The 12617-nt window shown below is 37.6% G+C and overlaps 1 protein-coding gene across 6 annotated transcripts in view; it reads right to left on the reverse strand.

Annotated features, from left to right (window-relative positions):
• Positions 1–12617, reverse strand: part of INPP4B (inositol polyphosphate-4-phosphatase type II B) — a 345020-nt gene that overhangs the window by 54878 nt on the left and 277525 nt on the right. For all 6 annotated transcript variants that reach the window (XM_049814712.1, XM_049814711.1, XM_049814713.1 and 3 more), the window contains one exon: positions 10457–10601. In XM_049814712.1, the coding sequence (XP_049670669.1) occupies positions 10457–10601 (145 nt within the window). The remainder of the gene's footprint in view (positions 1–10456; positions 10602–12617) is intronic.

The raw sequence follows: 12617 nt of genomic DNA on the forward strand, positions 1-12617 counted from the left end.
GTGCATATCGCCTTACACAATAAAATGGCCCAGCAGCTCTATCCTAACCATTGCGGTACAGCAAACACCACCAGAGAATATGCTTAGAGGTAGGACTCCAGCTTACCACCAAAACTGGGGCTAAGTCCTTGGCCCGAATCCAACTATATCCTGAAACAATGACTTTTTAACAGACCTAACTGCTCTGTAAAACTTGCATTAAAGTGTCATACACAGAGCATATAGGGTTACATGTGAAAACTCATTAAGCACAAGATGAATACAGTGGAGATTAAGATCTCCTGTTCTTTCCAGTACTGACAAATTCCTATCTAAACAAGTGAAGTACCATCAAAAAAAAAAAAAAAGGGGGGGAAGATCTTAAATATAAGAAAAAGTGGGTGCTGGAAGGCAAGAGAGAAGAACAAATAGATATCTGGAAGGATATTATCTGTTTAATGTATAGGCTGGAAAAATACTAACCTTCAGGTCACATTCCTTTTTAGCTTCTCTATAGCGTTCTCTTTAAATATTTAGAGATATTGAACTCATTATTTTTTCAGCTACTTCGAGCAGAGAGATTTAGAACTATTTTGTAATATGTTTTGCTCTGTTAAAATATATGGTAGGAATATCAGAAAAAAAAGAAGCTAGTGGAATGCTTGAAAAATGGGACTCCTTAATACATTACAAATGAAACAAACTGATAACTAGGAATGGAGGAAAATCAGAACAGCTTACTCAAACTTGCCCAATTACCCAAGCTGTTCCTGAATTTTTCAGGATTTTATAAAATCAGACCTGCATTGTAGTTACATATGGTTTTGCCTACCCCTTTAAGTTGAGCAAATAATAATAATAGAAAAAAAATAATCACCCTCCTTCAGAATCTACATCTCAGTTTCATTGTTATAGTTTAAAATGAAAGATAAATCAACACTCTGGAAGAATCTATATAAAAATAGGGAGTGTAACTGACTTAATACGCTCCATCACTGACTCATATTTTCTGTAGATTAGTGTAATTAAGGATCAATGATAATTAAAATCTGTTCCATTTAAGTTGTAATTAGGTGGAAGATAACTGCACATTGTTTCAGGTAACATTCTGAGTCAGGCCAACGAAAGACTCATTAATACTGAAGACATTCTTTAGACGGGAAGACATAGCTGCCTGTTGCAAAGTCAATTTGGCTATGCACCAGAAAAATATGTAAATGAATAAAACTGTAGCCAAGAACACTGGTGAGAACTTTGAACGCCAGGAGAAGCAGCAAAAAAATAAGGCACAGAAAAGAGGAAATAGGAACAAGGACAGAGCAGTCACAGAGAACAACTTGGGTTCCTTTGCAAATAATGTCTTTGTGGTCAGACAACATGTGTTTTAACACAGTCATACATATTTAAGTGTGAGTAATACAGACAGAAGAACCATTCCCTGGAAAACAGCGTTTATGAAGTTAGAAGCATTGTGAACAAAACAGAACATAAGCCATCCCCTAGTTTCATGCTCCAGCAAAAAGAAGCAATTTTATACATGCCATTGACTAAGAGAGTACTGACACACCGTGTGCCAAGGTCTGGTGTACACATTTTAAAGAGACTGCTGAAAAAATGGAGACCTTGCAGAGGAGAGCTACCAAGATTTAGAGTTTAATCTCCTTAAGCCTATGAAAAAGGCTGAGCAGCACCTTCTTCATGCGGAGAAAATAACAAGTACTAACGGGCATGTTTATTCTAGGGAATAAAAGCACAAAAACAACGAAAGGCTGGAGGCTGCTGTGAGACACAGGCAAATTTAGAAATAAGGTAGACAACAAGGTGTGACATACTGGAAGTCAGACTAGACAGACCAGACAATTTAACTCTCCTTTCAAGTCTTAAATTACAGTAATTTATTAAATTAATTGATAAGCAAATGCCAAGGAAAGCAACTGCAGCAGAATAAGATCAAAAGATGTAATGCACACTGAACCAGCGAACAGCGCTGTGTGTGATAAGAACAGAGCTTGTTGTCTGCTTCTGACTTGAGCAAATAATGAAAAAGATCATACCTGGCCACTTTAAAGTAGACCTGAAGGTACAGCTAATAGACATCTCTTCCACGTTCATGGGAAAGCAAAGCTGGATACAGGCACAGCCAAGGATCTTGCAAGTACACCGACAGCCAGGGCAAGAGAGAAAGAGCTGAATTTCTAGAACTAGCCACACTTTGCGAACCTGCTATTACCATTTCAGGTTCTGTGGACAGGGCTAAAGAGCTTTACCTACGCTTTTTCGTCGAATAGGGGGGTCACATACTGGCCACAAGTCACATAACACTTACATCCGTTTCTACTCAGCTGCCACTTAACCAGTCAACCCACACTGTATTTCTGCTTCTTCAGAAACTTAACTTTGTTCTTGTCCTTATTGAACGGCATCCTAATATTTCAGTGCCCCATTTCATCAAGATCCGTTCTAATCCTGCTCCCACTGGTGCTTAAAACCTCTCCCAGCTTTAAGCATCTGCAAATTTTATAAGCATCATCCATATTTCATAAGCTAAGTCAGTAATAAAAATATTGAATAATACTGGACCCAGAACAAATGTAAGTGGATGGTACTTCATGCAGCCTTCCAGGTTGGCAGTAAACAACTGATAACTACCTTCCATTATGGTTTTCCAAATTATTTTGCACATACCTTGCACATACCTTCAAGATCATTTTCTCACAAGGATTTTTTGGGGGAGACTACATGTTTGGAATACTAAATTACTAACATAAGTAATTTTTGTCAGTAATAGTTGCATTAAGAAGGAATTCAAAGATTTGAAACTCTGAAGGCCATTTTTTCATTAAAGGACATTCATGCTATATACATTAAAAATAAATCCTACTGAGTATTTAATGGCCCAAAGAATACAGAGCTTTACTTAGATATGTATTTTGCTTTGTAGAAAAAAATAAAGATTGTAAGTTTGTAGGAAACCTTACCCTAATGACTGAGGAAGGATAAATTATTTTATTATAGAATATAAATAGAATTGTACTTGCCAAAAGGAAAGAAGGTAAGACTATACCCTCGTGTGATTAAGTTATCAATAACAATCATCTACTCCACTCCTTGCTCACACTGAAAATTCTTGTTCACAATTAGTAAGGATGTTCAGTCCCCAGAAGGTGGAGCTAGTTAGCAAATCTAGGAGAGGGATTGCATTGTTTCTTGAAAACAAAGTATTTATGAATGGACTAGTATATTCTCATGTTTATCCTTTTATTTTAAAGCAAGTTTAGTGTGTTAAGATCAAAATAAAAGGAGTATCACAGACAGGTCTCAGAAAAGACAACGCTAGGAAAAAAAAAATCTATATAGCTGCTCAATCTTTGGTCTGTTAAAATTACTATATGTCACTTGTTATGCAGGATGTCCTGTTGCAAATACTCCAGCAAGAACATAAATCAGGGTCATTCATTAACAATGCACAAAGCTCCAAATATCCATCAGAAGCACTTACTTATAGCAAATACTGCAGCTTTTAAGTTGGTCCTTGAAACTGAGAAGCACTGTGAAACTGAAGTTTATGAAACAAAAAAACCCCATTGTATTCTGAAGCTTACAAGTAAATTCAGTAGAATGTGGAAAATAAATTTGTCTTGTATGCAAGGGATAAATATAGAATATTAATAAAATTCATAAAGAGATGTTATTTTTTAAAGGGAACTTCAAGATCCTGCTCTAAATTCAGGTTTAGATTATCCTGATCTAACTTGCCACAATATTGGTGATATGTGAGGATACTGCTTGGTTACGAGCTACTGCTTACACATCTAAAAGAGTTTGGAGAGAGGTGCAAGATGCCCTAAACCTCCTCCCTCATGAGAAAACCGGCAGTAAGCTCCGCATCAGTTGTTGCTGTAGAGAAGATGTGGGGGGCCAACCGTGGCTCAGGACCTCTGCTCCTACAGAGACCAATGATAGCTTTGTAGAATCACTTAGGGAAGGGAACAGTACAAATTATTGCTTTTGTGTTTAACACATTCAAGGATTTGCACACGTTGACACTTCAGGTGTCAATTTTCTTTTAAGTTAAAATTGCAAGATTTGCATCCTCAATGCAGCGGAAAATCCTTCGAAAAAAGACTGAAGAATTCAGTGAATGAGCAAACATCTCAGAAAAGACAGAAGCAACAAGGAGACTACAGGATGACTGTCAGGTCGCTAAAGTGACAAGGGTAGCCTGTCCTGTTTGGAATGTTTAGCATCCAAACAAAAGAGTCAAAGCCTCCTGATTAAGCAAGGAAACTCAATTAAAAAATTGTGCTCGTCAGCTGTTGGAAAGGAAACTGAAACAAGGCATAAAAGCCAAACACATTAAAATGGAAAATGGAAGGATGAAATTAAAAGTAGCAGCATCGCTACTATGCAGTTAGTTAAGATTAAAACAACAGACTGTGCAGCAAAGCACTGAGTAAATACTCCACCTTCCATTGCTAACGGAGAGTTGTGGAAGTTCAGTTTATGACAGGATTTGCCCTTTGGTTGCTGGAAAATGCCCTTCAGTCCCATGTTCTCTTAATCAACACGTCTGCACAGGCAAATGACCTGCTTAGCACCCAACTAGTCATTTCTACATGCTAATATTCAAGTTGCAATATGTCAAACTGCATGTTAAATTTGATAAAGCTTGGCAGAAAAGCAAGCTCCTGCTCTTTTCAAAGTCAGGCCCATTGAAGTGCTTATTAAAATGTGCTGGTAATCAAACAGAAAAAGCCCTAAGGCTTTGGAATAGCACTCTTATCTCCTTTTGCCCTGGTAACACAGGAAAAAAAGCCAATTCTGTCACCACTGTCTGCACCACCTAAAAATCAGTGGAAATCTTTGATGGCTTCAAGTCACCTCAAAATTTAAATGGTTTGAAGTTAAAAGCTAAACATGGAATTAAAAGCAAGAAGAATGCATAATGTCATACTCTTAAAGGAACAGAGGTCTCTACAGAGATATGGTAATGAACATAATAGCAGCTACCCACGACTTAACTTTTCACTGTAGCTAATCACTTATTCCCTTACTACCTGAACATACAAATAATCCATAATATGACTGAAATAACAAAGGTTAAACAATGTAAATGAGTTGTCTTGATATCAAAAAATGAACATTAGACAAACTCTGTCTTAAGGAAAAAGGCAAGCAAAACAAACCAACACAAAACAGCAGCAAAGCCCTCAAAAACAGGTAGCGCAAACAGCATGAAACAATTAACCCACAGAGTCTGAATTTACTCAGCTAGGATAGGAACATTCTATTCTTCTGATTTATTTTTTTTTTTAAGGGAGGTTTAAAAGCTGACTTAGTAGAGTTCATGTATTCAACTGTGCACCAGAAAAAGGTCAGCTTCCTATTTCTTCATCTTGCCGCTCTGCTCTTGGAGCTCAGTTTAACTCTAGTATGAGGGCTAGGCTCCTTGAGAAAGGATGAGGTTTTATGCTCATAACTCTGCAGCATTTCTCACAGGAACACCAAAACCCTGCATAAGTCTTCCTGGTATTTCTGCAGTTAATATAACAGCAGTCTACTTAGCACAGTTTGGGTGTCCAGAAGAACAATTTTGAATTCTTGGGGATTTATTATTCCATTGTAGCCATCTGAGATTTTCTATACTGTCACATGGATTAAGAGTGAAAATGGAAACCATCTAATCATACATAATCAAGTGTCTCAGCAGCTTTACAGAAAAAGGTGGCAATGGCAATAACAGACATGAAGCTAACGAAATCTAATATACTCAAAACATAGGAGTAATGGATAAACCTTGCTCTAGAAGTGTTGTGCAACTAAATATTCTGATGTCTTGTTTAAAAAATAGTTTGTTGATTTAGTTAAATAGTCTTCCTTTCCATTGCACATTTTTAAGCTTTCGTCAATAGCCAAACTACTTAGAGATAGTACTGCTGAAGGGGTAGTCTTATATGCTGTGCTACATATAGCCCAGTTAAGGACCCTACCAAAAAGAGAAGGATGATACAAAAGTGAGAGGAAAAAGAAAAAAATGTGCAGAAACAGAGCTGATGCAAAAATAAGCTTAAGAGGACAGGAAAGAAAAATGTGAGGAAAAGGAAGGGAAGAAAAAGGTTTTCAGAACTGTTTTTGTTTCCTCAAAATAAAAAACATCTGCTACTCAAGCGAACAATGACCAGGGGAGAATTTTTCATCTTCCTGACTAAATGATAACTTACAGTAAAAGGTCTTCTCCTGAAGATGCAAACAAAACCAGAACACAGTTTTAGTTCACGTATCAGTATTGCACTGGGAGGGATGCACTGAAAGGATGCAGTGCCCACCCCTAGGGCACTGGAAGACAGAAAGGTTTAATCTATACTTATGGAGTCCTCATCAGGTATCAAATTATTTGAGAAAAATTAACCCACATATGTCTGTAGCAATGTGGCTATGAATAGAGGTTTTCCTTCATTCCAGCTAGGAAATATGGCACCATTCCCCAGGTGCTCTCTGCTGCCTGCACTGAAGGTTACCATTGGCCCATTCATCTGCCCAGCAGCAGAGTTTACAGTTCCGTAATTCACTTCAGGCAAAATCCAGGTGCAATCACGTTGCCAACTTAAATTTTCTTGAAATAATGTGGTGGATTTTGTATGTAGCAAATTAGGGAGTACTCACACAGAGCCAGCAGAGGAATGGCTGGGTGATAGTTCTGATGGTGTGGTACAAGGAGCAGATGAAAACAACAGCTTCTTTTAGCAGCACAGCTGAGCATGGAGATCTGTCAGGGGCTGTGTAAGCATAAAAGCAAACTACTGTGTTTCACTGGCACCTCTAATGCTGCAGGACAGGCTTTCACATTCTGTCTCCCGTGGAAAATGAAAAGGCAAAAATAAAAAGAATTTAATGTTGTCAAGTAGTTCTCCAAGGCAAACCAGCCTGGAGTTAAAAGAATAAAAAAGAACCCTCTCCTTTAAAATCCGTCTACTCTTCCTGATTTATCCTGCAGAGAAATCATAATCCTGCAACTGATGAAACCATAGCATGTTACCTTGGTAACTGATAACTCAAATTCAGTCTTAAGAATACACTCAAAGGTCAGACTGCATGAAAAGTTAGGCTTAAGAGGGTATAATTCATGTTGAAAGGTAAGTACAAGAAAAGAGTGCCACCCAGATTTCTGATTACAAAGATTCTATACAATAAATATAAGCATGAAGAATAAGATCACACAATGTCAACACTGAGACTGCAAATATAAACCTATCTTGGAAAGCTCTGAATATAAGTTATGACAACATCTATAGTTATAGGAATACGCTATTGCATCAAATTATTGTTGTAACATTTTCTACCATCTTCAAAAAACGTGCGTGCATTCTTTGACATCTTCTTCATTGTTATATGCTAGAAAAAAAATTGCATTAAGCCAGTCAGGTTCACTAATATAAGCAAACATTGCATCCCATATTTTAAGGCATACTTTTTAATGTTTTGGTCAAAACCCTGGGTATTCCTCATTTTTCTTACAAACAGCAGCACAACTTTTCTTAGGATCAACTCCAGCACTGAAGCAGTTTCAGACTCAAAGATCTATCTGTGCCCATACATTTGCAGTGTTAATGAAACATGTTATGATCAAATTACGGCATAATATATAATCGCAAGATAAGCAAGCTTTTCACATACGCAAGGTTTGTGAATGGCATGTAGCATAACATTCTGTAAGTTTAGAAATCTATCTATGGGTGTAAACACTGTATGATTTTATATCTAGGAAAAAGTTATGAACCCATACAACCAGGCTTCAAATATAAAATGGAGCAGAATTAAGGCAGAATTTATAAGCCTACACTTTGAATCTCAACCTCTATGTAGGTGCTTCATGGTCATCCTCAGGGCTTCATGCCAAACTTCAGAGAGGGAGTTGCAGAGCAAAACAAACATATAAACCCATACTCTCATAGTGAAGTCAAGCATGAAAAATTCTGGCCCCAGAGGCAATGGTTTTGAAAACCATTAGGCAACCAACTGTGGCACACACCTGGATGGTTCTTCAGAAAGCTCCATCTTTTAAGTTAGTCCTATAAAAGAAAGCAATTTTAAAAGGTCTCATTTCTACATGACCTTGAAAGTCCTATAAGCTGTCAAAGGCACTGCATGATGCTCTCGTGAAAACATCATTAGGAAATGATGTCTTCCTCAAAAAGTAGGATCTGAAAACAAAGCAATCTACCCCACAAATCTCCTGCCATTTCCATGTGATGGAGTGTTGCAGAACACTCGGCACAACTCAGCAGAAGGACTGACTGCTCTCACAGAAGGGAACTTGTACTTATTCAAGGGAAATAAGGAAGGCCCTAAATGACGGAGAGAGAAGAATTCATTCCAGTGTCATAACATCTTGATATTTTTTGTGTCCTTGGCTCGTCAGCTCCATAAGACAACTCCTCAGCTAAATGAAACACATCTATAATTTTCTAACGATTACAATTATCATTATTGTTTAGCAAGAGGTACCTTTCATTCTATTTGAAGACCGCTTATTACAGTACTTAAAAGAAAGTAACTTTTAAGTTTTATTGGCTTTGTGAGCTAAAAGCTCTAGACAATATTTCATTTTCCTATGTAGGGTGTGAGCCTGAATCAAAGCTAAGAGCACACTTTTTTATAACTACCATGAAAGACTCAAATGGACTGGTTAAATACATTTCATGGCTTATACAGAATAATAGAGGACATGTTCAGGGGGTTGAAGAGAGTGAAGGAAAATCTGTAAACATTCATGTTGCTAAGCATGTCAGAAAGCATCCAAAAAGAATTATCCTAAATCGTTACTTTTTTCAGACTGGGGAGGGAGGGGGAAATGTGAAGTTTTGTTCCATAACTATGGAATACAGATAAAAACCAGTACACGCATGTCTGTGTACACACACACACAAATGCACTGCAGTAACTGGGGGGAAGTTTGGGCGAAAGTGTACTACTACTTTATCTGCAAAACCTTTCTAACAGACATACTGTATTTCTGCTAACTATAGCAGAAAAGCTTGTTAGCACCAGGGGGAAGAGACGGGCATTAGGCACAAGAACAAATATTCAATTTTATCTTTTAATCAAAATCAGTATGCTTTGGTTCACTTTCTAAAGATTCTTTCACGCTGACAAGCACACCTACCTCACTATTGCATATTTGTACCTTCTTATCCAAAAAAGGTCTGAAAAATGTAGGAAGGTAATTGTGTTGATACTTTGTACCTGCAAGCCTTCACTAGAGAACAAAGATGATACCATCTATCTCTCTAACATTATAGGGTTACTTGCCTGGTAGAGAAACTCAGAGAGGCAAACAGATAAGAAATACTCTGGTCTCTGGACTATTCATACAAAAACAAGACCAACACATCTGGCACTGAAAACAAGCATTCCAGGATGCCAGCACAAATCTCTCATACCGGTAAAAATGCTGACATTGCAGCTCCATTAAAAATCAATACTACAACCAAAATCTGTTGCACAAAGATCACCAACACCATGCAAATGATATGCAGCTGAAAAAATAGTTTTAATTCTTGTTATGTAAGAAATTACAAATGAGTTCTAATAACTTTAAAATCCTTGATATAAAATCATGTCATTAAAACCTGGGGGAAGGTAAGAACACGTAAAGGATTATACAAAGCTCCATAAAATAAAGTGTTTGTGGTGGTTTTGTTGTTTTGTGGGTTTTTTTTTGTTTAACTGAAGAGTGGCACAAGGGTTAGTTCTGATTTCCTTATATTTGCACTACTACCACTACCACTAACGAGCTGTTTCATTTGTTGCAACACACTTGCACATCAGAAAGTCTTGTCAGACTTATGAAGCAGATATAATCTGTGCTTAGCAAAAGCAACAATGAAAGTAGCCATAGGAGATCAGAAGATTTGGTGACAAGGACCTGCTGTGGACAGTTTTCTTCGCATCATCTCATGGAATCACTCTACTTCTCCTTCAGTATTGACACAGTTTGACGACTGTATTCAGGGGAAAATGAATTTTAGCAAATCAGAAAACAAAACTTAGTACATCACTTCAGAAAAGTGGAGGGATTTACAGGAGAATGACACTGAAACAATGTTCACCTTTCATTACAAGTTTCCTATGGGGTAAGACACACCCCATTATTTTTTTTTTTTGTCAAAATGGTATACTCAAGTAAAATTTAAAATAAATTAAACTACATCAGCCACCAAAGGAAAACATTGTGGTTTCAAAAGGTTTTCATTGTAGCAAAAAACATTGAGCATATCAAGCAGTTTGAGCACACAGTGGAGCTGTAATTTGATAAATAGCCTTCCATCATTGAAGGCTACAACTGTGCAAAACCTTGTTATGAGCACTCTCATCAAAGATAGTATTAACTCTTCTGTATATGATTTTTCTGTGACTTTTTCCATTTTTATTTTTATTTATTCTAGTCAATTATGAAAAAAAAAGCAACATTGCTTACCACCTGTATGCAACACATTGCAATCTGCTGCTGAAGGGTCATTTTCACCCTCTTTAATGTTGCTGACACTGTCTTTTTCAAGCAGTCTGTCCACCATGGCAATGACGCAGTTTAAACTCTTTCCCACATTGGCCCACACCCTGTCCTGAAAAGAGCATAATTATCACTGCACATTACTCAAGAAGGAAAAAAAAAAAAAAAAAGACAATACTAACTTCTTATTAACATCTTAAAGTGGAGACAGAGACATGCAAATTGCTAGAAATATTACTAGACATATTAGGTGTCAGCATATTACCATTTTTCAGCCTACTACCAACTTAAGCCTTTTTCATGGAGTTTTTTTCTTGCAGTGTAAATGATTGAACTAAAACTGTTTGGGTTTTTTTAGACACTGGAAAACACGTGTGCTTCAAACTCTACACGAAAACGCACGCGAAGTTTCAGGTCCAATCACAAGGAACTAAGCGGTTTGTCTATTTGAAATAATACAGTAAGAACGTAGACATTCAAAGCCTTGCCAAATCAAATCTCGTGTGCAACTGCCAGTTTTGCCACAGTACTTCACAACCTCTTTTTGATAATTTTACATACCCTCTATTTTATTACATCAGTTACTCTGTTAAAGCAAATGTAAGATTAAAGGACTAGAATTAGAAACTTGCTGTCATGAGATGTTTATTAGGTAACAAAATTTCAGATTCGTTCTTCACCTCTCACACAAACAGCAACCATCACACTTAACTGAGTTTATAATAAATATGAGAATTACAGAAGTAATAGAGTGATAGAAGAAATTCTGCACAAGCAGAGAACAAAAAAGATAATGTGGCGTGAAGGAAAGAGCTGTTATGGAACAGAGCTACAGGAAGGGTCCCTCAGGTGCTGGATGCTGCAGAAATCAAAGCTCCTGCACCTACTATTGTGGGGCTGAATAAGAAAAAGGAAAAAATGAAGCCATACAAGAAGTGAGGCTGTACACAAGGCTAGCAAGCACACTGAAACCAAAACATAACAAACTCACCAAAAAACCCCATGTACATGTTTTAATTGCTGAGTCATTCTGAAACTAATGCAGAGCAACCAGAGTTTGCTTGAGGGTTAAAAATAGGAAAATAATATCACTGCTCTTCTTTCTACTTCATGATATAATAATCAGAAGTATTACGTATACATCAGGCCTTGAGGCGTAAAAATGGATTTGCAAAAGACAAGAGAGAAGCTTAAAGAACACTGAAAACTCAGAGAAATACCACAGTTCCATATAAACGGTAACACTTGGAAGTTGGGTGAAGACAAAGTTAGAACTGCTAATAAGGCAAACATTTAAGGTAAGATTGATTTTTAATTACATGCCACACTTCTTGGGCCACTATCCTGACTAGAGGCATCCGATCTTTCCCTGTTCCCTCCACTTGAGGGCACACCCCGTGACAAGTGGGCATCCTGCCCTGAAGGACATGACACGGGCCTGCAGACAGCAGCATGTACTTGCTCAGTCTGGACGACAGCAAGACAGATCCTCTCCCTCCAGCTCCCCAAACCTGATTCCTGGAAAGATCTTGTAGGGCTGCCTTAAGGACAAGTGAGTATCTAGTATTATATGTGGATGTAGAAACTTTGGTTTGATGTTCTCCCTAGGTAAACCCATGCCTTAACCGTACTATAAAAAAGGTATTGTTGATTTACAAGAGGCAAGAAGCTGGTCACTCATGCAGAACTGCATTTAATCCCCAAATTATTTTTTTAAAGCACTGCATGTACAACGCAACAAGTGGAAATATCTGCACCTCTATGTGTGAAACAAACTATTAGACACATGACTGACTCTCTGATAGCCACATGCGTAGAAAAAACTTAAAGCCAAAAACAGAGGACAGGTATAGATTCCTTCAAAAGTTTCATCCTGCATGTACCTCAAGCGTTCCTGAAAAACATTTAGAATGTGGGTGAAATGACTGATTTCCACCACCCACAAGTATTTGTGGGAAAAGGATTCTATGAAGAGCAATGAAATACTGCAAATAGTAAAAATTTTGGCCCCAAATAGCTGCAAGTTTTACTACAGAGTAGCAGGGAACTTCAGGCCTTCTAGTCACCGAAGGTGCTGAGGTATATGAACTCAAGTTTCTCACCGTGGCTGCAGCAACGTAATTTCCCT

Source organism: Accipiter gentilis, chromosome 12 (genome assembly GCF_929443795.1).
Source record: "Accipiter gentilis chromosome 12, bAccGen1.1, whole genome shotgun sequence".
Lineage (NCBI taxonomy): Eukaryota > Metazoa > Chordata > Aves > Accipitriformes > Accipitridae > Astur > Astur gentilis.